General features: G+C 44.1%; 1 protein-coding gene across 1 annotated transcript; it reads right to left on the minus strand.

Annotated features, from left to right (window-relative positions):
• On the minus strand, positions 1-26936 carry LOC133108491 (beta-galactosidase-1-like protein 2). The gene is made up of 19 exons (XM_061218056.1): positions 26704-26936; positions 23449-23643; positions 23279-23347; positions 22948-23043; positions 21226-21334; positions 20924-21016; positions 20245-20326; positions 17831-17895; positions 17418-17502; positions 14660-14800; positions 12279-12359; positions 9183-9289; positions 7949-8095; positions 7589-7660; positions 6572-6650; positions 5302-5389; positions 4686-4797; positions 3102-3218; positions 1-1844 (listed from the first exon to the last, which is right to left on the minus strand). Exons 1-19 carry the CDS (start codon positions 26796-26798, stop codon positions 1761-1763), a joined length of 1917 nt encoding a protein of 638 aa, XP_061074040.1. The 5' UTR covers positions 26799-26936; the 3' UTR covers positions 1-1760.
• Between the last annotated feature and the right edge of the window lie 31 nt (positions 26937-26967).

The raw sequence follows: 26967 nt of genomic DNA on the forward strand, positions 1-26967 counted from the left end.
TTGTTAAAATCCCATCTTTATTTGCCTTTCAATGACAATTTTATATTACAATGCAATTTCCTCACCAACAAGTACAAACAAAAACATTGTTAAAAAAATAAATTGAGGATAATTACTACTTCAACTTTTTTCACATTAATTCTTCCGCATAACGTAAACACTTAATTGTGGAAAAATGAAAACATCCCAACAGAGCACCACAGACTGCAAAGCATCAACATTTTTAATCACAAGCTTGGGGAAGTATTACTGCCATAGCAGAACATCATCACTGCCATACTGTCCATCATTCTACGATTCACAATCTATACATCATCTCATGACGAGGTTTATGCACGCTTTTACGCTTTGAGTAAGGTGCTACCAAATAAATTGCAGTATAACAGTTATTCAAATATTGGATTGGCAAGCATCATGTCATTTTCAAAATACAATTGTATGTATTTAATTATACAAAACCGTACCCTTGACCATATAGCACTGATAACAACATATTAACACAGGGCTTCCAATGTCCAAAACGGGCTCGCAGTAACAGTCGTTTTAACTTCAATGGCTCTGAAGTTGGTCCGAAAACGATGTATACTGCATGTGGCACACAATATGCATCTAATGTTGTCTGGCCAGAAGACTCTGCAGGTCGACAGATGAACATATTTTGTATGCAGCTGCCAGCTTGTGCAACAAGTTTTAATTTAATCCCACCCCAAATTAATTTTATTACAAATACACAGCAGCTGGAACAAAAGCAATATCCCTGCCGCCCGAGCATTTGGGGGTTAGGTGTCTTGCTCAGGGACACAGCCCAGGCGGGGGATCGAACCAGCAACCCTCCGACTGCCAGACGACTGCTCTTACTGCCTGAGCCAATGAGACGACTGCTCTTACTGCCTGAGCCAATGAGACGACTGCTCTTACTGCCTGAGCCAATGAGACGACTGCTCTTACTGCCTGAGCCAATGAGACGACTGCTCTTACTGCCTGAGCCAATGAGACGACTGCTCTTATTGCCTGAGCCCCCTGTGTCGCATTAATGTTCATGAAAAACATACTTCAGGAATACTGTATGCCAGTGGTCATGTGAGTAGCACTCAAAACAGCTAAAATTGCAGAAATAAGCTCGTCTGACAAAACTGATCTTCAGTTGATAACGCTTATGTACATAAAATCAACATAAAACGTAATTGGTAGGCTGCTAATGCTATCTCTTGCTTTTAGATAAATTACATTAAAGCTGCGAACTGTCATATTTTTGTCCTCGGGTGTTCTCAAACTCCTTGATTTAATACAAACCACAAAGCAACAAACATACTGAAATGAACCTTTTTTTCATTTCAGAAAAAAAAAAAAAATCTCAGAAGAAACCCTCTCCTGAAAATACTCAAATACTCTTTATTTACACTCGGGACACGAGGTATGGACATCCTCGACCTGGAATCAACATCCAGTATTCTCTCGGCCTTATTGGCCAATGCTGACTGCAACACACTGGTCTCCCTGCATTTCATTATAGCAGTAATGCAAACTGACGCGACTCCAGGACTACGGTGCATCCGTAGCACATGCAGGAGGACACTTCCGGCACGGGATGGCAGTTCTGTGTCCGGCTGTAGACATGGCTTTGGGGGAGAGGCCGCGCCAGGCCCCGGGTTTGCTGGTAATGGCGGTCCGCAGACCGTCAGAGGCGCCATCCTTCGCCAGCGGACGGAAGGAGAGGCGGTCCCTGGGATAACGGAAACGGCACCGGCAGCCTGGACGGACTAAACGTCGACAGCCATTCCCAGGTCGGGGTTTGCGTCGAACTGCAGTTTCGCTGCGGCTTCCTGTTCCTCAAACACAATGACCTGGCGTAAAAGTGAAATGAATAAATAATCACAACGTGGTCCTGGAGCTGGTCAACGTTTCGCTCTTAACCTACAAATAGGTTACTACTTTCGTCTATAAAAGTCCCATTTGGTGGCCATTACTAAACATAGAATGATTTAATATTTCACGACAAATGTTCCTTGAATCCAGGCCATATATTCACAAACAAAAGTAAGCATTACACTACATTATCCAGAGTGGCGTACAGTTGTTTAGACTAAACAGGAGACAATCCTCCCCCGGATCAATCCAGAGTTAAGGGCCTTGCTCAAGGGCCCAATGGCTGTGCGGATATTATTGTGAACCGCCGACCTTGCGGGTCCCAGTCATGCACCTTAACCACTACGCTACAGGCCGCCCTCACTAAGCAGGAGAACCAGAGGTATTGTCACAGAGACGAAGAGAAGTGGAGAGAGGTTTAGCCACTACGGCAGAAGGCAACCCGAGTCCCAGGAGAGAACTGCTCTGAGAGAGGCACTTAGCCTAAACTACTCCTAATGGATGATATTCCGTAGTGCGATAGGTAACAGATTTAAACCTCAGTACTAAGAGAAGACACTTCTCACGTCAGATTTGCTGACCCGTGAACCCGTCGGTACAGCAGCCAGAGCTAATTCCTGTCACTATTCCAGTCACTGTGTGTGTGTGTGTGTGTGTGTGTGTGTGCAAGCAATAGCAAATGCGTGTGTGTATGTGTGTGTGTGTGAGTGTGTGTGTGTGTGTGTGTGAGTGAGAGCGTGCGAGTGTATGTGTGCAAGCAATAGCAAATATGTGTGTGTGTGTGTGTGTGTGTGTGTGTGTGTGTGTGTGTGTGTGTGTGTGAAGAACGATTAAGTTGGGGATAAATATGACTCAATTCAATCCATCAATACGGACCTCTTATTAGACTATTCATATAGATTACAGTAAGGTGCAATGTGGGAACTGAATGGAAAGACTGATATAAAGACAAACAGTGACCAATGTGCAGTGAGGAGATGTCCAGATGTGGGGTTTGTTACTGAGAGAATTACACATCTTAAAAAGCAGCCCTCGACACATTTGCTAATGAGGAATGGAAATGTCTCAGTGCTTCCTTTCAACACCAAAGATCATCAGACTGTGTCCTGTATTTTGATTTATCTGCAAATGAATGACTATGAATCAGTAAGGACAGTGTGAAGCAAATGGATAATTGGACACCAAAAATGATAATCGGACCCTCAGAGACAAAGGAAAACAAGCACATGACGGACCTGATTACTCCCACTACGAAGCCAGGGTCCCGGTAGGTAAAGGGTTTGCTGGGGTCCTATAGACCAGTAGCGTCCAAGATTCCGCCCGTTTATAAAGACCACCCCTTTACTCCAACCCTGCGGATGCAACAGAAATGGTTATCACAGAAACAAATGGTTACCTTGACTGCATGTCATGAAGGGTTTAATCAGGGGTGTCAAACTGAATTCCCAAGGGGGCCGCAGTGTCTGCGGGTTTTTGTGGTTTCCTTTCAATCAGCTGTCAACAAGAACGATTCTTTAGCCAATCAATTACTTTTTTAAAAAATATATTTTTTACGTATTTTTTCTGCTTTATTGGACAGTATAGTGTAGAGCAGGGGTCACCAACACGGTGCCCGCGGGCACCAGGTCGCCCCCAAGGACCACATGAGTCGCCCGCAGGCCTGTTCTAAAAACAGCACAACTCACTAGTGAGCTGCATCTAAAATTTAATTTTATTCTGTTGCTATTTTTTTTTTAATCACACTTGCATTTATCTAGATTTAAAAATGACGATATCTTAAAAATATGTTTATTATACATGAAGTTTAGATAAGTTTAGGTGAACTCTGACCTACTCTAGTTCAAAGGTCAGTATTGTGCACGTGACAAAACAAACTGGTAGCCCTTAGTATGACTCAGTACCCATGAAGTAGCTCTCAGTTTCAAAAAGGTTGGTGACCCCTGGTGTAGAGAGACAGGAAGAATGGAAAAGGCATGTGACCAATGTCTAGACGGCCGGATTCGAAACCGCCAACGTCACGGCTCGCAATGAGCACAGGCTGGGCCACCGAGACACCCGCCAATCAATGACTTAAATGAACCACAGGTTTCTGAGAACAACACCGAAAACCAGCAGACACTGCGGCCCTCCAGGACTGGAGTTAAACCTGCAGACACTGCGGCCCTCCAGGACTGGAGTTAAACCAGCAGACACTGCGGCCCTCCAGGACTGGAGTTAAACCTGCAGACACTGCGGCCCTCCAGGACTGGAGTTAAACCAGCAGACACTGCGGCCCTCCAGGACTGGAGTTAAAACTGCAGACACTGTGCCCCCTCCAGGACTGGAGTTAAACCAGCAGACACTGCGGCCCTCCAGGACTGGAGTTAAACCAGCAGACACTGTGCCCCCTCCAGGACTGGAGTTAAACCTGCAGACACTGTGACCCTCCAGGACTGGAGTTAAACCAGCAGACACTGCGGCCCCCCAGGACTGGAGTTAAAGCAGCAGACACTGCGGCCCCCCAGGACTGGAGTTAAACCAGCAGACACTGCGGCCCCCCAGGACTGGAGTTAAACCAGCAGACACTGCGGTCCTCCAGGACTGGAGTTAAACCAGCAGACACTGCGGTCCTCCAGGACTGGAGTTAAACCTGCAGACACTGTGGCCGTCCAGGACTGGAGTTAAACCAGCAGACACAGCGCCCCCTCCAGGACTGGAGTTTGACACCTGTGGGTTAGATAGTGCCCTGCATCATATAAAAAAGAAAAAGAAAAAAAAAAATTTTTTTAATAAAAAGATTGTGCTTCAGAGGCTCTGAAGGACCGACGTTTTTCTCTCACCAGAAGCTTCACGAAGGTGTCGCTGGGAGTGCCGGTCACTTGCAGCCAGCCCTGGAAGAAGCCTGGGAAACTGGGCGCGTTTGTGCGGGACCTCCAGATCATGCTGCCCAGTCTGAAACACGAGAATTACCAGCGTTAAAACATTAGCCCTGAAATAAAGGTGTGCAACGACAACCTGCCAAAATGCAAACGTGTTTTCAGTCTCTCACCCAGTGCTGTCTCCTTTAGTAATGCTATCTATGAAGTCTATGAAACACCCAGAAAACAGAATAGAGCAAACATAACAGTAACTTCTTTCAGCACCATTCTACAGATCTTTATTCATTTGATTAAGGGCAGAGCAGGGTCTGTGAGCCCCAAAATAATAAATAGAAAAAAAGGTTTTTAACATGGGGGCTCCTTAAACACAGGCCCTTTAATCCAATGCATCCTACACAACAATGCTACACCATAGCATCTTTTGAACCAAATAATCAATTCCAGTCATTGGCTGATTAACGTCAGTAGCAGAAATAGGTGTCCTGATTCATATTAATCCTGCATACAAAGTCAGTACATGGACAGATTTACTGCGTTTAAGCATGTAAAGGTGGGCACGGAAAGGTAATGTACAAACCTGTTGATAAAAGCTGGATTCATATCCAGGCTGTAGATGGTGAAGTCTTTAAGTGGGATATTATTCAAGGCTACGTCTCCGACCAAACCTTAAACCCAAAAATAAAAATAAATAAATGTGAAGAAAAAATCTATAATTAAATTTTTTATAGGTGACAGTGTGGCCCAGAATTAGCAGGGATCAGACAAGCTCAAGCAGAAGGAGGAGGTCAGGCCCCATTTTTATTCTTACAGAATTGAAATGTCACATAACAAAAAAATACATTTTGCAAGTCCTTGGGGCAGAAGTTCTTGTTCTTCATTTGTCGTGGTGTCACCTCTAGTCTGTGTCCATTTCTATCTGTTTAAAAGTTTTAAAGTCTTTACCACTGAGGGCTCAGAGACTTGCCTGGCTGACATTCCTGTTCTTAGGCTGCGTTGTGCACCGTTGTATATATTGATCGTATTTGTGCTAGGACTTGGTTCAAAATAAACCACTTGTGAGCAGTGTTGCCCACAGGGTGGCGCTACAGGGACCTGTCAGTCACTGATTGGCTAACTGACTGAACCAATGGACATTGCCCTCTGCAGCAAAGCACAAGGATTGGTTGTATTATGATGTGTGACATCACCAAATATCAGAGTTTCGTTCAAAACAAAGCTAGGAGCCCAGTGAGGATTTTTGTCATACGATTGAGCTGTAGCGTATTTTGGAGAAAGTAGACGACTAACATAGTCACCTGAAATAACAGTATTGAACAACACGTCAAGCCTCATTTTAAATACACTTGTTGGATTTCAGGTGCTTGCTGTTTCTTAGGCAACATGCAAGTTCCTGTGCGTGCATTGTCACTGTCGAGGGAACGCAGCACCCGACATGATCAGGGGAAAACTGCATACAGAGGAGTAACTTAAGAACGCAAAAATACATCGAATCAATATTGCTACAAAAATGCCATCGTTATAAAGTATCAAATACGTTATTTACACAAATAAATAAATATAAAAAAAAACATTGTGGCGTGAAATAAATCAGACATTAAGATTTAGTGATAACAGTTCCTATCACAGCATTCTTTAAAGCGTTTTTGCATGCAAGCCCTTCCCTGTGGTAAGCCATGGCTCATGACATTCAAATAGATTGCATTCAAATGATGTACCCGTTGACACAGCCGGGTTATACATTATTCATGAGAACAACAACCCTCGAGGCAGCGCAGCAATCGAACGCTGCATGCGGAGCTCCAGCTAATCTGCCCTGCGCAGGACTGGGGTTTTATTTTTCACCTCACCTTTACGCTGCTCATCCAGAACCTTCCCATAATTCACCCTGCCACAGTTCTCCACCAGGAAGCTCAGCTTCCGCACTCCCTGGAGCACAAAAGGTAAGGTAAGGGGTGTTGGTGAAAGTGCTTTTGAGTGACTCCAGTCCCCGATTCACTACAGGGAAGGTCGTCGCAGCAGCTGTGTTGGGAGAGCACAGCACTGGATCTGCTGGGAGAGACTCAGTTTGCCCGTGCTGGAGACACCGAGCAAGCCTGTGCTAGCTACCAAGCTAGCCTGTGGTGTAGAGACCGAGCTAGGCTGTGCTAGAGAGCCTGAGCAATCCTGTGATAGAGACTGAGCTAGACTGTGATAGGCTACACTAGGCTGTGTTAGAGAGACTGAGCTAGACTGTGATAGGCTACACTAGGCTGTGTTAGAGAGACTGAGCTAGACTGTGATAGGCTACACTAGGCTGTGCTAGAGAGACTGAGCTAGACTGTGCTAGAGAGACTGAGCTAGCCTGTGCTAGAGAGACTGAGCTAACCTGTGCTGGAGAGACTGAGCTAGCATGTGCTAGAGAGACTGAGCTAGACTGTGCTAGAGAGACTGAGCTAGCCTGTGCTAGAGAGACTGAGCTAACCTGTGCTGGAGAGACTGAGCTAGCATGTGCTAGAGAGACTGAGCTAGACTGTGCTAGAGAGACTGAGCTAGCCTGTGCTAGAGAGACTGAGCTAGCATGTGCTAGAGAGACTGAGCTAGCCTGTGCTGGAGAGACTGAGCTAGACTGTGCTAGGCTGTTCTGAACTCAGGTCTGACATCTGTTAACTGCAGCTGTAAAGTTGATAATTTGGATTCCCCTCTACACCCAATCCTTCCTTTTATTTTTGGGAAACCTTGCTGGATTTAATCCCTGCTTGTCTATGACAAAGGCATTTATCTGTGAAACCAGAAGCATTCTTGTCTACGTGGTGGTGAATATTAACCACCCCGAGGGCAAATGGATCAGGAAGCATCCTGTGTCCAGAAATACACAAATACCACACCTTCCCATCAGGCACTGCAAGTTCCACCGTCCTATAGTCTAGAACCCCGATGAAAACTTGGTCCACAAACACCTGGAACAAAACAAAGGCTTTGATCAGAGACAAACATTTTACAAAAGAATCAATGACTACATTAATAATATCACTACTCATTATTATTATCATTATTGTAAAAAGCAGCTTACATACGCAATGAAATAATTATGTTGACAATTTAGGAACATAAATCCCGCAGTTCCCTAACCCTAAAAATACCAGCACCACACCCCAAACTCGAACTTGGTTTTCCACGGTTTTCCTGGGGACACGGTTCCTGCTCTTCTGAACCACTGCCGGGCTCTGGCGGGTGTGTGAACTCACCAGGGCGCGGTCACGGACATTGTTCCAGGAGTTCAGAGCCCCTCCACTGGTGACCGTGGTCTCGTACAGCGTGTACCCGTAGGACTGGCCGTTGCCGCTGTTCACCGGAAGGTTCTCCATATTGACCGGCGTGGCCGATATTAAAGGCTGCAGGGGACAGACCAGCAGGTGTTCAGACTTTAGCTCAACTCGTTAATGCACCTGACCACACCCACTACATCACTGCAGGTTAAAATAATGGGGAGTACAGAGGCATATAAATAAATGATGAGTCTTATGAGGCTTTGTCCCAAACATTATGGAGGGCACTATATATTTGAAATCACACATGATCCCTGCAAACCAATGTTGTCCTTTTTCAATAGCAAGCCATACTTTTCAGTGGCTATTCAATTTATACCGAGCCATCCATTAAAGGTTTCAATCTTGCTTGTTAGCAAGATCACTTTTATAGATGTGCTTGTAAGCTACATAGATCATGCAGAGTCATTCCACATAAATAATTTTAGAAACACTGTTAGAAACACTTCCCTCCCTGTTAGAAACACTTCCCTTTCTGTTAGAAACACTTCCCTCTGGCAGGAGGCTGTGGTCCATCAGGACCAAAACCTCTCGCCACAGAAACAGTTTCTACCCATCTGCAGCTGGCCTCATCAACAAGGCCCGGGGGACCCCCCCCACTGTCACAGAACTGTTACAACCGTTACAGACACGTTACATCAACGCACTGTCTCCCTGTGATCAATGTCAACTAGGCCCGGGACCCCCCATTGTCACAGACTCTTATCCCGCCCCCATAGACTTTTTATTTTAAATTTTGCACTTTAATAATACTTCACATACCCAGCTTCAGCATCATGTTGTATTGTCCAAATCCTTTCGTCACCACAGCTTGGCAGGAGAAAGGCCAAGGATTGTTTATTAAATTGTATTTTTCTTTTTCTTTTTCTTTTTTCAAGAAAAATTGTTGAGGCGTCTGAGCTACAACACACGTTCCTGAAAACGTTCGTGCCGCAGGGAACGTTCTGGAATAGCTGAACTGGAACCTGGCCTCATCGGCAGACAGAGCAGCACACATCGCGGGGCCTTCCCCTCCTCCCTCTGTGTTCGCCCTCAAGAGCTCGCCCACCCTGATCCCTGCGCCCCCACACCAGCCAAGAGTGAAATTCTGATTCTGATTCTGATTCTGCTCCAGGATCGGTCGCAGGAGGCGAAAGCTTCTCACGATACCCACCTTCTCTGCAAATCGCAGGGTCTCCCACAGGGGCATGTGCAGGTTCATGTTGACTGCCTTGTATGCTTTGCGCCACCGGAGGGCAGGCGTCTCAGGAAGCTTGTCACCTTGAACAGACAGTCACAGTCATGGGGGACCACCGTAATTGATGCCTCGCATTACCAGACTCAGATTATGATAGGACCCAAGAACCTATGGTTGTTCTTACGGAAAAACTGCATCCAGCCACAGATATGACTACGCATTTTTGCCTGAACCAAAAATATCACGCGTCCTGATTCCAAGATACACGTTCTACGGTGGGAAGGGAGCAGTTAGCATGGAAAGAGAGTGAATGGTAAGTGGTAATTTCTGACCACTTCACCCAGTTCACAAAGCGTGGAAACTTCCAGACTGTGAAACACAAGAACTAGGATTTAATTACCCTAGTGACCCAAGTAAAAATGGTTCTTGTTGTTTTTCCTCCCTTCCCTGACAAATAACAAATACAAATTTGCCATGCAATTCAGGAACAAAACACAGGGTGTGTAACCACTGAAAACCAGGCCAAATTTAAATTAAATTAAATCTTTCGTAAAATAGGTTGTGTTTACAATACGGGCTAACATCGAAGTCAGAGATACCTGAATGTAGGCCTGCGATCTATGGGCCCTACCTCCCACAGAGTCTGGCACTGGAGAGAAACCAGAATATATTGGTATTCATGGGGTGTCAGGACCCTGCCAGGAGTTTCTTGCCCCACACTTTAAGTCCGAATGGAAGCTGTAACACTCAGCATACAAAGTAAATATGTAACAACATACGAGTCAATAGAGATTATGATTGCTGAAACTGGACAGTTGAAATCTACACTACTAAATCTACTGTAGGAAACACTTGTGCAACTAGATTTTATTACATGGAATATGTAGATGGAGGTTGCTACTGCCTAGATTTAGCTATTACTTGTGTACAAATATCACCTCTGTTGTTGGAAGCAGAAGTAAAAGGTTAGGTATTCAATAGCTATGCAGGATTACCTCCTAACACAATGTCATTTTTTTTTTTAAAGACAAAAACCATTCATCTTTCCATAATAATATAATGGTGCTTAGCCCTGTTTTCAACAATATACGGTCAAATTAATGAATAAGTACACTGTGCTCTTATGGGCTAGTTCTTGCCAAAAAGGAGTATGACCCATTCATTAAAGTCCCGTAAAAGATATTTTATATGAAGGTTAAGTCGACGGTTCCAGCAAGCAATACCACTTGTGTTCAGTATTCAGAGTGCCAAACATATTAACAAGGGCACTGACTGTTGGAACCGCTGGACTCAGGGAATAAACATATTTTATTTAATCATTGCTTCCCCCACTTTAAAACAGCAGACAGGATGAAACCTGTCAAAGGAACAGAACAGAAAACTGTCATTTAACAGTTTTTCAAATCGCAACGTCACTAAAACAGAATTTGTGGCCGTCCAAACAAACTGTTCTCTGCAATTGCTTATCGTGGTTAACCTTAAAATGAATGACTAAAGTGCACTTTGAAACGGGACGATGAAATTAATTCAAGTTACATTTCTTTTAATGTTGATAAATATAACCCGTGGGAAACCCAATAATTGCCCAAACCCATTGCAACACTTAAAAAACAAACCTTACATTTGGAGCATTTATATTTTAATGAAAGACCTTCCTTTTGACCCACTCCTGAGCTGACATACCACATCGGCTGGTGACCAACCTGGCATGCAAGCAAGCAATCATTCCTAACTGCATTTTAAGCAGAAATATTTATGAAACGAGAGCTTCAGCAGAGATTTGGACCACAAAAGAGCCAGTCCACTGGTGCATGATCAATTCAGCCATTACAGCTTCTCACCGCAAGCATCACCACTCAATATTTAACCAAGCACGGCTTTAGCATCTATAAAGTAGCTACATGTAAATATTGCATTATAACATTATTGTTACATTATTTATTTGCCTGTCTGATGCCCTTTAACAGGGGAATGCTGACTCTGTGAGTATAAATGTATGCATTAACCACCTAATAATGCATTTTCATCAAGGCCAGAAGAAGGAAAGCTCTGCACTAACTGTACCCAGGAGGGCGGGTGGGTGTTAAGGATTAAATCCCTTTGTACTTGGAGCTGGACTCAATCAATACGCAACCTAAATGCTGACAATTAAATGCAAGCTTCAGTTCCACCACCACAAAAAGCAGTGAAGAAGAAATCCAGATTGCACTGGAAGGAAGTAACACTTGCATTCATTTGCAAGTCAAATTTAGGGAGACAAATGTTAACTGAATCAAGGGCCTAGAGGTCAGAAGTCTCAGAACTCAGTTTCAGTTGTGGTCACAACATCATGACAGGATGTAGACTGAACTAGCTAAATAAACACATAACAGTGTGTTGAAGTGAAGCTATGACGTAATTGTTTAAAGTCACAGATTTAAAATTTCAATTTCTATAGTGGAAGCCTGGATTAGATGTAGGCAGAAAATAACTGATGTCTTGCCACAAAAAAAGCTGGAACTAATAAAACACTTCTTGTTCCCCGGTAGCCATATTGATTTCATGTCTCTGTAACTATGGCTTTCTGGGCAACAGATTGGACTCATCACCCCACAATGCATGGAGTGGAACAACCTGGGAACTTAAATATCCATGGTTGCTGGACATTGGACGGCCCAGTTACTCATATTTTAATACATTATACATTATTTAATTTATTTTTTTAATGATTGTATTTGTAATGCACAATCAATCACTGCCATGGTGCTAAAGACTGTTTGTATTCCCACACCTCTCCTTGGTCCACATGAATGATAAAAGATTATTATTATTATTATTATTATTATTATTATTATTATTATTATTATAATACTGGAACATGATAGGCAACTTTTAATAATAACCCAGGCTTTAACCACACCCACCCGTACCTAAAATGGGATTGGATGCTCTCCCTCGCTCCCACCAACAACCACCATGGGGCACAAGAGTACCTTCTGACTGGGTGAGGAAGCAGAACCCACACGCAGTCCGGAAGAGAAGGACCAAAAGAAGGCCATCGGTTAACCACAGGCTCCTGCTCGTGATACTCACTGTGGTAATGACTCAGCAGTTCCCTCAGACCGTGGTATTTCGGGGTGTAATCCCCGGCTTCAGACAAGGGCGCATCATAATCTGAAAGGGAGAACGATCTCAGTACGAGAACTCACAAGGTCCTCTTAGCCCAGGTCAGCTCCCTTCGCTTACACCACAGCATTGCAAAAAAAAACTTAAACAGCAGCTTAACATAACTTACTCCCTTCCTGGTTTAAGCTAGAGCCATGGCCGAAAAGGGTTTCCCCTGAGCAATGTAGCTAGTTTGGGGCAGCTGAGCAGGGGAGGTGACGCGGTTCAGGTTTTTTCCAGCTCATCTGCATCCGCGTATTCCTGAGAGTAACACTGAAGTTCTCCACTACTGTACGTCACTCTGGATGAGGGAGGCTGCCAAGTGACTGGAAGGTCATGTTCGGTCAAGTGGTCGCTTGGCAACTTAAAACACTTACAAAACGACAAGACAAATTTAACATCTCGCATCTCTTAGTGCACAGAGGTCAGCGTACACCACGCTGAAGAGCACTTTATCTGCTCGCCTCTCCCATTGATACAATACAAGCCATAAGGAAGTAAGTCATAACCTGTTGAGCAACCGGGGTGCTGACATGTACAGTCAACAAGAAAAACAAGAAAAAATAAAACTTCTGTTTGCTTTATAGTTTTCTATAAAGTAATAAAATGCAATAAAAAGTTACCTGACGCCATGACTACATTGTCCGTAAGCACTTCCCAAGTATCACTGTACAGCGCAAACTATGCATTGTCCAAGGTCCAAAAAAACAACTGCTGAAGGTATGTACAGGGTAGATACTAAGGAGGTGCTTATTTTTCATTGGAAGCGCATGCTGTGAACAATATCACCAACATTACATAAAGGACACCCGTATTTTAAAGGCTAGAAGGTTACTGGCGGTGCAATGAAATCAACAAGTTTTGTTTCCTATTCACACAGCCAGATATAGCACAGTCAGATATAGCTCTGCAGAGATATGCAGGAAGATACAAGATTAGTACGGTCAAAGATATACAATAATATAATATACAACCCTCTACAGTTATACGGTACGCTGTAAGACACAAACATTATACATCAAATGCAGCTCTCTACGGCAATATGCTGCAAGCTGCACTTAGCACGTAGAAATACAGCTTTCTAGGGCATTCTGCTGCCAGGTGCAACCTTATTAGAGCTAGATAAAGATCTCCACAGCCATATTGTGCAAGCCAAAAACAGCATTGCAATATGACATCTATACATCTAGCAATTGCTGCAATTAAAAATGCAGGAAATGCTGCTTGATACTCGACACGTTTAATGACCCTCTTACTGCTGGCTTCTGTTCGTAGCGGTTATTCATAGCTGGCTTCTATTCATATGCGCACTGTATATAGTCGACGTTTAAGGTGTCATGTAACATTGGAGCGGTACAGCAGACAAAAAAATAAGATACAGATATTAAAAATACATTTTGCCACCATCTGCTGACCACTTGGTGAATTACTGTCACATTGCTCTTTCAGCCAGTCCTATGAACCATACACACCAAACATGCACGTTCACCCTTTCAGAAAGCACTTCACATTAACACTTAATGTAGTCATTGATACGATACTTAATGCAGACTGAATAAAGTGTGTAATATGTGTTAATGTAGACTGAATAAAGTGTGTAATATGTCTAATGTAGACTGAATAAAGTGTGTAATATGTGTTAATGTAGACCGGGTCAGTATTGTAGCGTTTGTGGTGCTGTATGTGTGCTGGAGGAGGTTTGGGTCAGTACCGTAGCGTTTGTGGTGCTGTATGTCTGCAGGAGGAGGTTTGGGTCAGTACCGTAGCGTTCGTGGTGCTGTATGTGTGCTGGAGGAGGTTTGGGTCAGTACCGTAGCGTTCGTGGTGCTGTATGTGTGCTGGAGGAGGTTTGGGTCAGTACCGTTGCGTTTGTGGTGCTGTATGTGTGCAGGAGGAGGTTTGGTCAGTACCGTAGCGTTTGTGGTGCTGTATGTGTGCTGGAGGAGGTTTGGTCAGTACCGTATCGTTTGTGGTGCTGTATGTGTACAGGAGGAGGTTTGGGTCAGTACCGTAGCATTCATGGTGCTGTATGTGTGCAGGAGGAGGTTTGGGTCAGTACCGTAGCGTTTGTGGTGCTGTATGTGTGCAGGAGGAGGTTTGGGTCAGTACCGTAGCGTTCGTGGTGCTGTTTGTGTACAGGAGGAGGTTTGGGTCAGTACTGTAGCGTTCGTGGTGCTGTATGTGTACAGGAGGAGGTTTGGGTCAGTACCGTAGCGTTTGTGGTGCTGTATGTGTGCAGGAGGAGGTTTGGGTCAGTACCGTAGCGTTTGTGGTGCTGTTTGTGTGCAGGAGGAGGTTTGGGTCAGTACCGTAGCTGGTGACCATGGCTCTGAGCACCGAGGTCAGGGCAAGCGCTCCGCTCATGAAGCCAAAGTTGGTGCCCCCGTGGAACATGTACAGGTTTACGGACATTCCCTGTTTCAGGATCTCCCTCACCACGGCCACCATGTCTGACAAGAGGGGGAACAAAATCAGTGCCTTGCCAAAAGACCGTGTCTGCCTACTGGTCACTTCTCAATAACCGACTAGTAATCAATACGTTTACTCAGGCTCAGTAGTAACAGCCAATCATTTCAGATTCACGCTAAAAATTCCACATTTTCTCCAATTGCAATTTAATTGTCAGATGACCTTTCCTGTCAAAATGAAAGACAGATTTTCGTGCCTGTCTGTTGCAACAGCAGCCGGTCTGTTTCAACGGCTTATATCAAACTGTGTGATAGACATGATTTGCAAGGAATGTACTGCAACACATTGAGAAAGGTTTGTTAGTAGCAGACGTTGTTTACATTCTGACTATGTGAAAGCCTTCAGTCCAAAACACAAGTCACATACAGGCACAGTAACTGCCAAAAGAAAGAGACACCACTCATGGTGTCCCACTCTGAGAAGTTTCCGATGGACTCGTCTAGATTGAACTACCTGCTCACACCCTAGATAGGCGTGATATTTGTAGTCAACTTGTTCAGACTTCATAACATCAGCCTCTAAGACTTCCATGCCAATCCCCATAGCCACTGTTCTGAAACATCAGCGATTTCCAGTCTCAGTTACTGAAACTCCCGCCAAATGCACCCCAACAATTACCCCTCTTTCAAAGTCACCGAGATGCCTTCTAGCCACGGTCGCCAAATAATGGACAGGTGGGTCCATCCCAAGTTTTTATGCACAATCATAAGCATGATGGGATATGAATTGTTAAAATAAATCATGATGTACACCTGTGTGGAAATACTTGCCTTCAACAAACTTTGTATCCCTGTTTTACTGAGATGTTTCCCTTATTTTGTTGTACACTTATAATGACATAAAAGCAGATAAATGATATACACATTTTATGTGCTTTTTTCCTTCTAAAACTCTTGCTTGTCTCTCAGTATGCATATCTATCCACTGTGTGAGTCCTGGAGCCAGTACAGGTCAGGTCATTGCTAACCATGCGCTTAAACGAGGTATCTCTGTGAAAAGCCACATTAATCAACGACTCTGACATCTTACTCCTGCAAACCTCTTACCTGCCGACTCCGAAGAACACGTTTTCCAAACGTCCAGCTGCGACACTTTAATTACCTTGCACAGTTTTATTTGAATCCTTTTTTGTTACGAGATGTCATCAAATTATGATTGACTGCTAATTACTTGTTTGCCGCAGTGCACTCATGCTGCACAGCATAAATGTCAGCCGTGCAACCCAAAAAATGTTCCTTGCACAATATTTGGCTTCACTTGGATTAAAAATGAATCTGGGTTATAGAGAAACGTTTTCAATGTGGGTGGAGGATTCATGTGGGGCTCCAATGCCATGGGTATTGGGCACATGTGAGTGAGGGCGGCCATTTTAGGTGGGAGCAATTGAACCAGACCCAAATTAAAGCTAGTGCTAGTTCCCTGTCAAGGTAGGCATCAGTCATCAACGCAAAAACCTGTCCAGGTCCCCTGTGCATGTATAGTATCTACTCACCTCCTTACACAACACTGTACTTGTGTTGACGCATAAGTGACACGGGGGGTGACATGGCTCAGGCAGTAAGAGCAGTCGTCTGGCAGTCGGAGGGTTGCCGGTTCGATCCCCCACCCGGGCTGTGTCGAGTGTCCCTGAGCAAGACACCTAACCCCCATTTGCTCCTGACGAGCTGGTCAGTGCCTTGCATGGCAGCCAATCGCCGTTGGTGTGTGAATGTGTGTATGAATGGGTGAATGAGAAGCATCAATTGTACAGCGCTTTGGATAAAGGCGCTATATAAATGCCAACCACTTACCATTTACCATGAAATCCCTAAAATGCCAATTCTTCATTACATTATTCCTAGCGTGTGAAGGCCGTACAGAGGCCCTTTCAAAAAGGCACCACAAAATTCACCGTTGGAAAGCGGTGGACAAAGCAGCCGTGGAGCAGGATTGGCTTTATGTTCCGGCTCACGGGTTGATTGCGTGCGGGGTGAACATCCAGGAAAAGCGACTCCTTTGTCCCTCGTTCCACTTTGTGTCGCACAAAAACAAAGCTTGCATTTTGCTTACCACACCTAGTGATAAACCTATGAATAATGAATGACCCGCAGCCGACAAACTCATTCTAGCTTCTGACAAAATACAGCAGGCTCTCCCGCCCCCAGCGAAATGAGCGATAAGCCTGCTGCCTCTATTGCGCACCATGTGACTGCTCAGTCCAGGACTCTGCCACGTTAGTTCTGGAAGCAGCCAGCTATCTTTAAATAGCAAGGGCACCAGAACCTGGAAAGAGACCGTGGCTCTCTACAGCCACCTTTGAGTATCTCTGGTGGAGTCAAAAGAGATGAAAACTGCATTGGGCGGCCGGTAGCATAGTGGTTAAGTGAAATGACTGGGACCCGCAAGGTCGGTGGTTCTAATCCCCGGTGTAGCCACAATAAGAGCCGCACAGCCGTTGGGCCCTTGAGTAAGGCCCTTAACTTAACCGTACATTGCTCCAGGGGAGGATTGTCTCCTGCTTAGTCTAATCAACTGTACGTCACTCTGGATAAGAGCGTCTACCAAATGCCATTAATGTAATGTACTGCTGTAACACTATTGTAAAATGAGCAAATTTACCTTCTGCAGGGAAGACATGATGAAGGTCACCCCAGAGGTCAAACCAGCCTGACCAATACTCCATCACCAGCTTTGGTTGTTGGGGCTGCCATAACGCACACACACACACACACACGCACATTAAGGCAATTAACATTTGACTATGATAAGACTGTGCAAACACTTGGAAACTAGATCAGGCAAAACATGCACATAAACCTGCTGACTTGATTTCAGTATGAAATTAATGCTCTGCAAACTATTTTAAATACACTGACAAACAGGTTCACAAGCATGGCAAGCCACTGGTAGGTGAAAACACCTTAATCCAAGTTGTTTGTTTTATTCTTGTCATAATCAGAAACATTACAAAAGGTGTACTGACACAAGGCAACCCCAATGCAATCCACGACACTGCTGTGAGAGAGGCTTACCTGCACAGTGTCCATGTACTGTATGGCCTTGGGGTTGAGCTTCTGAAAGTTGATGGTCTTCAGAACTTTTGAGGAGAGACATGAGACAGAATACGGAAAGCATTCAGGGCAGAAAAGTGGCATTGTGCTCAGGAGGTCACAGGTTAAATCAAAGCTTAATAAAGGTACTTAAGCTCAAGTATCGCAGTAAAATATCAGTGTTATACAGTGTTATATATCAGTAAACATTTGTCTCATTGGATACAGCAATGAGTGAGTATACTCATACAAATAATTCCACAGAATATATACAGAAATATACACAACATACTATATAACGGGACTGTGTACGCTTTTCTGAAAGAATGGTTAATGGTTAGTTCAAACATGCTCGAGTTGAACACATTCAATAAATGAACAAAACTTTGTTTTGTCCATTTGTTTGTGTGTCTCTGTGTGTGGGAGAGGCATGAGGGCAGTGACTAGTGGATGAAGGGATTTCATTATTCAGGCAAATAATCAGATTATTTATTTTTATTTTAAGTCCATCAGGCTTTCATTATTCTGTTGAATCTCAGAGGCCAAAATCACTGTAGGGCTAGAGCAATGGTTTCCAAACCATTTTCCCCATTGAAATTCATGCCAATAAAATGAAGCACTTACATTTACAGCATTACTGCATTAGTTACTGGGGCCTGTGCAAATAATCTTTTCTTCCAAATTTTATTTCCATTAATATATTTTAGGCTAAATGTAACATATGGTGGGTTGCAGGAAATGTACAATGAGCACCATAAGTCTTAATTTTTGGTTTGGCTCTGTCCTCCACAGTTTTAGATTTGTAATCAAACATTGCATTTTTTATTACAAATGTGGTTAAAGTACAGATTTTCAGCTTTTATGAAAGAGGACTGTTTATGCAAATTTTTTTTACACAAAGAGCAGTTTTTACACATAATCCCCCCCGGTTCAGCGTGCCAAAATATTTGGGACAAACGGCTGTGTCTGTGTCAAAAGTGTTTCTGAAGTATTCAGGTGTGTTCAGTCTCTTGAACGCTGGGATAAGAGCTTATTGCATCTCTTTTTGATTCCAGGCTATTGATTGCTTTGGGTGTCTTGTTGTTGCCATTTGTCAACATGAGGACCCCAGTTGTGCCAATGAAAGTCAAGGAAGCCACTATGAGGCTGAGAATGAGAAATGGGAAAAAAAAAAACTGTCAAAGACATGGGGCAAACAACAGACTTGCCAACATAAACCGTGTGGAACAGCATTAATAATAAAGAGAGCACACTGGTGTGTGTTTGGCATCATCGTCTTCCCCTGAGATGAAGCGCCGGCATTGAGAGTTGAGAGGCATTCGGTGGAACAGATCAGACAGGATAGAGCAGAGACGACGCTTTGTACGCTTCAGAGTTCATTCTGCAGCTGCAATCATCAGCCGTAACGTCAACAAAGACAAGTGAGCCGGCACCTGCTGCAGCCAAACATCCAAACTGTAACACCCCCACCACCACGTTTCACAGGTGGGGTGGGGGGTGCTTTGGATCTTGGGCAGTTCCTTTTGGCCTCCACACTGCTCTTGCCATCACACTGATACAAGTGAGTCTTGGTCTGATTGTAGGTACCTCGTAGAAAGCTGTAACCCAGCCATCTTGTTTTTGGGGCTAACTAGTGGTTTGCATCTTGTAGTATAGCCTCTGCAGCCTCTGTTTGTGATGTATTCCATGGACAGCAATCCAGGCACACCCATACCAACCCCCTGTCATTCACACAGGTCTTTGTGGGTTTTTCTTCATTATGACAAAAATTCTTGGAGGTCATCAATTGACTTGAAGGACTTCCCTGGCCCACCAGTCCCTTTGCGATTTCTGTGCTCACCAGGACTCTGTTTCTTCTTAATGCTGATTCAAAAAGTTATTTTGCGAAACCTATTGTTTGGCCTGTGTCACTAACTGTTTTTTAATCTCCTATTTCTCAGCCTCATAATGGCTTCCTTGATTTTCATTGCCACCACTCTGGTCCTCATGTTGACAAGCGGCAATAACATTCTCAAAAGGCAATCAAAAGCCTAGAATCAAGACTAGATGCAGAATGCTTTCTTATACCAGCATGAAAGAAGTGATTGAGCACACCTGAGTAATCGGAAACACCTGCCAATCCATTTGTCCAAAAGATCATGGTGCCCTGGCATGATGGGGTTAAGTATAAAAGTGCTGTAATTTCTACAAGGTGAAACCAAAATGTGTAAAAAATACTTGTCAATAAAATATGAAAATCTGCACTTAAATCGCATGCAAATTGTTTGAGTACAGAGCCAAGTCAAGACAAAATATGTATGGCCTTTTTCCCAAACTAGAGCTCACTATATTTCTCATTAAGTGCCTTGTGGGGTTCACCAGTTTGGGGGGGGGGGGGGGCAAAAGCACTGCAGTACCTCCATCCAAGCCCCCAACCTTTAAGCCCTCGCGGTTGTCTGAAGTCATCAGGAGTTCCCTGATGCCCCTGGAGAGCAGAGCCTATGGGAGAAGAGCAGCAGTTCCTTCATCAGCTGGGAGGGCGAGATCGAGTGCAGCAGACACGCTTTCAATGGGCGGCCTGTAGCGTAGTGATTAAGGTAAATGACTGGGACCCACAAGGTCGGTGGTTCGAATCCCAGTGTAGCCACATTATGATCCGCACAGCCGTCGAGCCCTTGAGCAAGGCCATTAACCCTGCATTGCTCCAGGGGAGGATTGTCTCCTGCTTAGTGAAATCAACTGTAAGTCTCTCTGGATAAGAGCATCTGCCAAATGCCAATAATATAATGTAATGTAATGGCAAAAGCCTACATATCTATCAGACGCAACACAGGGTATGAAGAGCCAGGTAGAGGCGAATTCCATGCAGTTCAGTCAGGGGACACAGATCAAGGTAGGGAGAACACCATCATGAACTGAAGCCTCATCTGCACAGGGATTTGTAGATCAGTTTTATTCTGGCCACCCTACACTACAGGATTTTTTTTTTTCATTAAATTTAAATTTCCTGAATGGACTGAACTGAAAGAGAATTAACCCACAAACCCTGATGAACAGGGCAAACCGTAAAACATGTGAAAAGACCAGCCCACCTACCTCTTTGATGAAGGCCATGTAACGGTCATCCTTGGCGTAAGAGCCGTACTCGTTCTCCACTTGAACCGCAATGATGGGGCCTCCTCTCATGTACTGGAAATAAGGAAATGCTGCACTTCACTGACTGCTACAGGCCGAGGACCCTGGGAATGACCTCCGACCAGGGAACTGTTTCCACGGCCAGTCTGACTCATTTGTTCATTAACCGTCGGGGGTCAAAGATACGCACGAACGCAGGACTTACAGACTTGTACCAAGCCCAGATCTACATGCTGGAAGACCAAAGGTTAAGCTCGGGTCACCTGCAGAGGTGCAACTCTCGGAATGAGCTCATCAAAGAAAGAGTTGACGGCCCCGGTGAATCCTGGGTAAGTTGTCCGCAGTTTCATGTCTTTGTCACGCAGAAGCCAGCTGGAGAGACAAGAGCACAAGAACAATTTTAAAACAAGAACGATTATTCAAACCAGTTTGACCTCTAATCTTGTTTTGGATTGATAGCTGAAACATAAACCTGTTTATGTTTCAACTATCAATCCAAATCACCTGATCTAAGCACCTATGCTTCTGTTGTAAGCCACTCTGGAGAGGTAATTCCCCGACAGTGCTGTGAAAAAGTGCTCGCTCCCTTCCCGTTTTGCTCTATTACTGCATATTTCTCACACTGACTGGTGACAGATCTTTGTAGAAAATGTAATATTAGATAAAGTGAAACTGCATGAACACACAGGCTGCACATTGTTATTCCATTTATTTCATGAAAAAAGTTTCCAAACACCCACGTCACCCGTGTGTAAACGTAACTGCCTGCTCAGTCGCTCAGTCCACCAATTGACCTAATTTAATTTATTAATTCGATTTAGCCGATTGAGCACAGCCAGACTCGATTGCAGCCAGCCCTGTTGAATCTAAACCTCGTTCGTCCTGAACCTTGCCATCGGAGTGACGGTGCACACAATCACGCTACGCCACAATCAAAGGAAACTCCAGAAGAGAGGAGAACAAAGTTGCCGGGTTGCTCCTAATTATTTCTCGGGCTCTGGACTCTGAACCACGGTGTGAGCCATTATCTCCAGAAGGACAACATTTGAGACCGCTGTGGATCTTCCCAGGAGTGTGCAAGGCTGTCCGAACGTCTCCACGGACACAGCAACAACTCCACAACTCCACAACATCAAAAAAGATCCCAGAAGAACATCCAAAGGAACGCAGGCCTCTCTAGCGTCAGATAAGGTCTGCGTTTATGACTCCACAATAAGGAAGAGACTGGGGGGGGAAAAAATGTGATTAATTGTGACAGTAAAAAAAAATCAGAAGCCACTGCTAACCAATAAAAACGTCAATGTACATCTAACATTTGCAAAAAACCTGGACGATCCCCAAGACTTTTGAAATAATGTTCTATGATTAACCGATGAGTCAGAACTTGAACTTTTTGGACGACAGAAAATAAACTAAATTGAATTTTCAAATTTTTTTTCATATTAGAAATAACATATTTGATACTTTTTTCACAACTGCATTTTTGTAGCGATACTGACTTATTGTGTTTGAGCTCATACATCTCCCCTTCATATGCTGTTTTAAAATAGTAGTGTCTGTGTGACATCCCTGCCACATATTAAAATATACTAAATCTACCAGAACTGAGAAAATCGTAGATTGCCACTTTAAGGTTTTGGCGAGGTCTAGTCAAATTCCTGACTTGACTTCAATACAGATCCCGTGTCAGGACCAGGAAGGAACAGTTCATCGAATTAAAGCAGTTCTTCTGCAAGGACGATTGGACTAAAATTCCTCCATGCACAGAATACAACTTTGAATCCATAGCTTTGGAGATGCACTTACATGCAAGCTAAAGCTATTCAGGTAAAGTGCCTTGCTCAAGCACAAAACAGCAGTCAAACTAAGGACCGAAACCTGCAACCTTAAGGTTACTAGTCTGGCTCCAAAGCTGCTGTACCACACAGCCACCATGATGAAGAGCAGGTGTGTGCATTCGGGAGAGGAGGGGACAAGGGACCCACCTGGGCAGCCCTCCCAGGTCCCATTCTGAACAGATGTAGGGTCCCGGACGCAGAATCACCCAAAGCCCCACCTCCTCAGCCAGGCGGATGTAGGCCCTGAGGAGAGCAGGTGAGGAAACGCTAAGAACACTTTGATAGCCAATGTTTTGCCATGTGCCACACAGTCTGCTTGTGGCAGTGTGTGAGTCTCCAACAACGGGATCAAGCCATCTGGTCAACTGTAAAAACAAGCTGACCGCGTTTAGCTCAGCTAGAGACCTGAACTTTAAAGCAGGTGACTGAAGCTTCAAATCCCAAGATGACACAATCAAGCAGCATGGAGGTCACTTACTCCAAGTCCAACTGGTTCTGGAAATCGAACTCTCCTCTCCCGGGCTCATGCAGGTTCCAAGGCACATACCTGGAATACAGGCGAGACAGATCAGATCCGGGACACAGCTAATGTGCTCATCTGGAGGGCGTAGTGCCACGGAGGCTTGGCAGGGGGCGCTCTGTGCTCACGTGGTGAGAGTGTTGAGTCCGCAGGCCTTCATCTTCAGGAGGCGGTCCTTCCAGTGCGCTCTGGGGATGCGGAAGTAGTGGGCGGAGCCGCCCAGGATGCGGAGCGCCACGCCGTCCAGCGTGAACTGGGAGGAGTTAGCGTTCAGCCCCTCCGTCCTGCTCTGGCTCATCTCACCCGGCTGCATGCTGAAAATGCTGGAAGAAGAGAGCAAAGCAGCTAACATCTATTTTCTAGCAGTTACCTTACGTTCCCCTTTAGAATGGGGAGTGGGAGTGTACTTACAGATCTTTTCAATTTGAAATATAACACGATAAGTGGCAGACTGTTATTCAATTTAATGCCTACATTCAGTCACGCCTTTTTCATAATGCATGTAATTAAAATAACAGCACAACCTGAAAGTTATCAACACAGAGCTGTCTAATAAGGCGCAGAGCCTTGGCTTAGTGGTTCTGTGATTCACTCTTGATTGGGCACTGGGCAAATGCAGACATGCCACAAAGGTCCAGTGATGAAATGATGAAAGAAGCAAAGGAGAAAGTCCCTTCTTCTCTTGGGCCTGGACTCCCCGTTTCCTTTCACTTGCCATTGTTACACTGGAGGGCGGCACGGATGGTGCAGTGGGTAGCACTGCCGCCTCACAGCAAGGAGGTCCTGGGTTCGACCCCCGTTCGGCCGGGGCCTCTCTGTGCGGAGTTTGCATGTTCTCCCCGTGTTCGTGCGGGTTTCCTCCCACAGTCCAAAGACATGCAGGTTAGGCTGATTGGAGAGTCTAAATTGCCCGTGGGTATGAGTGTGTGAGTGAATGGTGTGCGTGACCTGTCCAGGGTGTATTCCTGCCTTTCGCCCAATGTATGCTGGGATAGGCTCCAGCCCCCCTGCGATCCTGTTCAGGATAAGCGGGTTAAGATAGTGGATGGATGGATGAATGTTACACTGGAGCCTCTGGATGCCTGTGGCTGGCAGCAGGGTCCACCTGGCCAACATGAATAAAGCTGGTAGCCTCTGCAGTGTTGAAGAAAGGACTTTTTTTGGACACTTTTTTTGGCACTGCATTTGGACACCTCCAGTTTTATACTTTTAGTTAAGTGTTTTGTTTGCAGTTTTTCTTTCTTTTTTTCTTTTCAGCATTATAATATTCAGTTAAGAACAAGAAAATCCTATTTGTGATGCTACATCTTAAAGAGTTAAATGTAATTCTGGTCACTGGCAATCCATATGTTAAACATTACTGTTTGCTTCAGATCGACAGACATATGTTTTAAATGAAAATATGTTTTTCTTATGGCACACAGCTCAGAACTTTTTTGTTTTGATAAGTCTCTTATTCATGGCCCCTCAAGCAGGGTTTGCATTTGCGATTTATATGGATACCTTCATTTTCATCACAACAAAACAACAAAAAAAGATGTTCTTCTGTGGTTGTCTTGGTGTGTGGATATCGTCATTTAGACGTAGACAATGTTTGAAACCAAGCTGGTCTGGTGTACCTTTTGAGCTAATCAACATATCTCATTTGATATGTGATTTAAGTGTTTCTTTAATCTTAATTTATTACTTTTCATTTAAGACTGATAGATAGATAGATAGATAATTTATTCATCCCGAGGGAAATTTTATGAATATTATTTTATGAATATTATGAAAATTTGATGTATATTGTTTCACGATAATGATGTAATCAGACCGACATGTGCATGAACACAATGCGTTTTCGGGTCACAGAATATCATCTTGACCTTGTCTGTAACCTCTTTGGAAATGCAGAGTGGAAGCAGTCTTGGTGGAGACTGTTGCCAAGGCAGACTTCAAAAAGTAGATCCAGGCCTCTATGTGAACTTCTGCTTTTCTGAAATTTGTATTTATTGTCTAAGAGACACAAGTTTGCCTGTTTGATGTGTTTATGCAGTTTATATGAAATCTATCTGAATGTTCTGATAGATTATTTTGGAAAAAGACCATGTGACAGAGGGGAAGCCTCTGTATGTCAAAGGAAGAGACTGCCTTAATACTATGTAAAATGTAACATGTATACCAAACAATAACAATGTATTAACAACAATAGTTTGCATTATGGATTATTGTACTGATGAATAATAAAATGTATCAGTTTTGAAAACGTATAAAGATTGGAATGACCAAGAGATGTTTAGCAAAGCGTTAAGATTTGTCTTGTGCATTGCTCTTCTGGACCAGAATATTATTGCAATAAAAACGTATTATTCACCAGCCCTGGACTTTGACTCTTTTCCCGAGAACCGACCTGTCACTGCTGAAATAAACAGATCATGCTCATGCCATCAATGTATCGCTTCCCTTGCAGAAAAGTATCAAACATAGTTAACTAGCTTAGTAACTTGACTCACGCAACAGCCTCATGCTAGGTTTAGAAACAGCTGGTAGCTGGTTGACCAGTTCGACCAGCTCCATACTCAACGAAAGCGCTGGTAGCTGGTATTTCAAGCTGGATTTTACACCAGGGAATACAAACAAGTATGCCATTTAAGTTGGACTAAAAACTGGGGTTCTGTTCAATCAATATTTAAATTACTTCCCCAGTTGTTTCATAGGAAACTGTCCATGGTTACATGAAATCTGCAGCGGCACTCCAATTAAATATGAGCCTTGGTAGACGTTAACCCATTGCTCGATTCATAGAAATTACAACTGGGTGCCTGCCTACTAACTAAAACATATCGTCTTTTTTGGAGTTTGAGCGAATCTCGTTTGAAGTGAGAATCGCAAAAGGTGATTGATTACACGGTCGTTACAAGGATTCCTGCCAAACTCCACAAGCAACTTGCCACACTAATGTCATAACAATATGGGAATTATATCTGCGCGTTGACGACAATTGGACAGAGTGAATAGTTTTTTTCTTTTCTTTTTATAAATGTATCAGGGATTCATCTTCAGTTTCCAGAAACCTAGCGAGCGTCACTTTCTCCCACTCCGCATGCTTTCATACGTGCTTGGGTACTGTCCTCGCGACAGTCCGATTTGCGAAATCTAACTAAATTCGCAGCAACTAACCTCAACACCACACAACGCTGCCGATGCTTCCAACCAGTAATGTTTTGCACTACCGAAACTCCGTTGGTACTCACATGACAACAGCTGCATATTTGTATTGTCAATAAGTGGAGCGAGCTAGCTAGCTGGCTATGTAAACAGTCATCGCTGTTTTGACAGCAGGCTATAACTATTGCGCTACCAACATAAACACGTTTTCTCGGCTATCAAAAGCAGCTTACCCGATGCAGCGGTAAACGATTAAACCCACGATGCCGAAGCAAATAATTGCATTTCTTCTATTAACGTGAACATTCCACAATCTGGTCATAACCATCAATGTATCGCCTCCCTTGCAGAAACAGCCGCGAGGAAAGTAGTTCGCTAGCTAAGTAACTTGACTCACGCAACAGACTTCTACGTTGGCAGTTATTACATAGTGTAAAGGGCGTTTCGTTGTCAGTCGTGACCGATGCCAACTCCGGAAGACCGGAAACTAGGAAGTA

Source organism: Conger conger, chromosome 13, assembly GCF_963514075.1.
Source record: "Conger conger chromosome 13, fConCon1.1, whole genome shotgun sequence".
Classification (NCBI taxonomy): Eukaryota; Metazoa; Chordata; class Actinopteri; order Anguilliformes; family Congridae; genus Conger; species Conger conger.

Bases quoted from the DNA above. Each gene is read 5' to 3' on its own strand.
- LOC133108491 (XM_061218056.1), bottom strand. From the start codon at position 26,798: ATGGTTATGACCAGATTGTGGAATGTTCACGTTAATAGAAGAAATGCA. The intron at 20,327-20,923 runs GTAGGTGGGCTG...CTTCTCCCATAG, and splicing joins ACATGGCCTTCATCAAAGAG to GCTCTGCTCTCCAGGGGCAT. The intron at 6,651-7,588 runs GTGTGGTATTTG...TTTGTGCTCCAG, and splicing joins TTGCAGTGCCTGATGGGAAG to GGAGTGCGGAAGCTGAGCTT.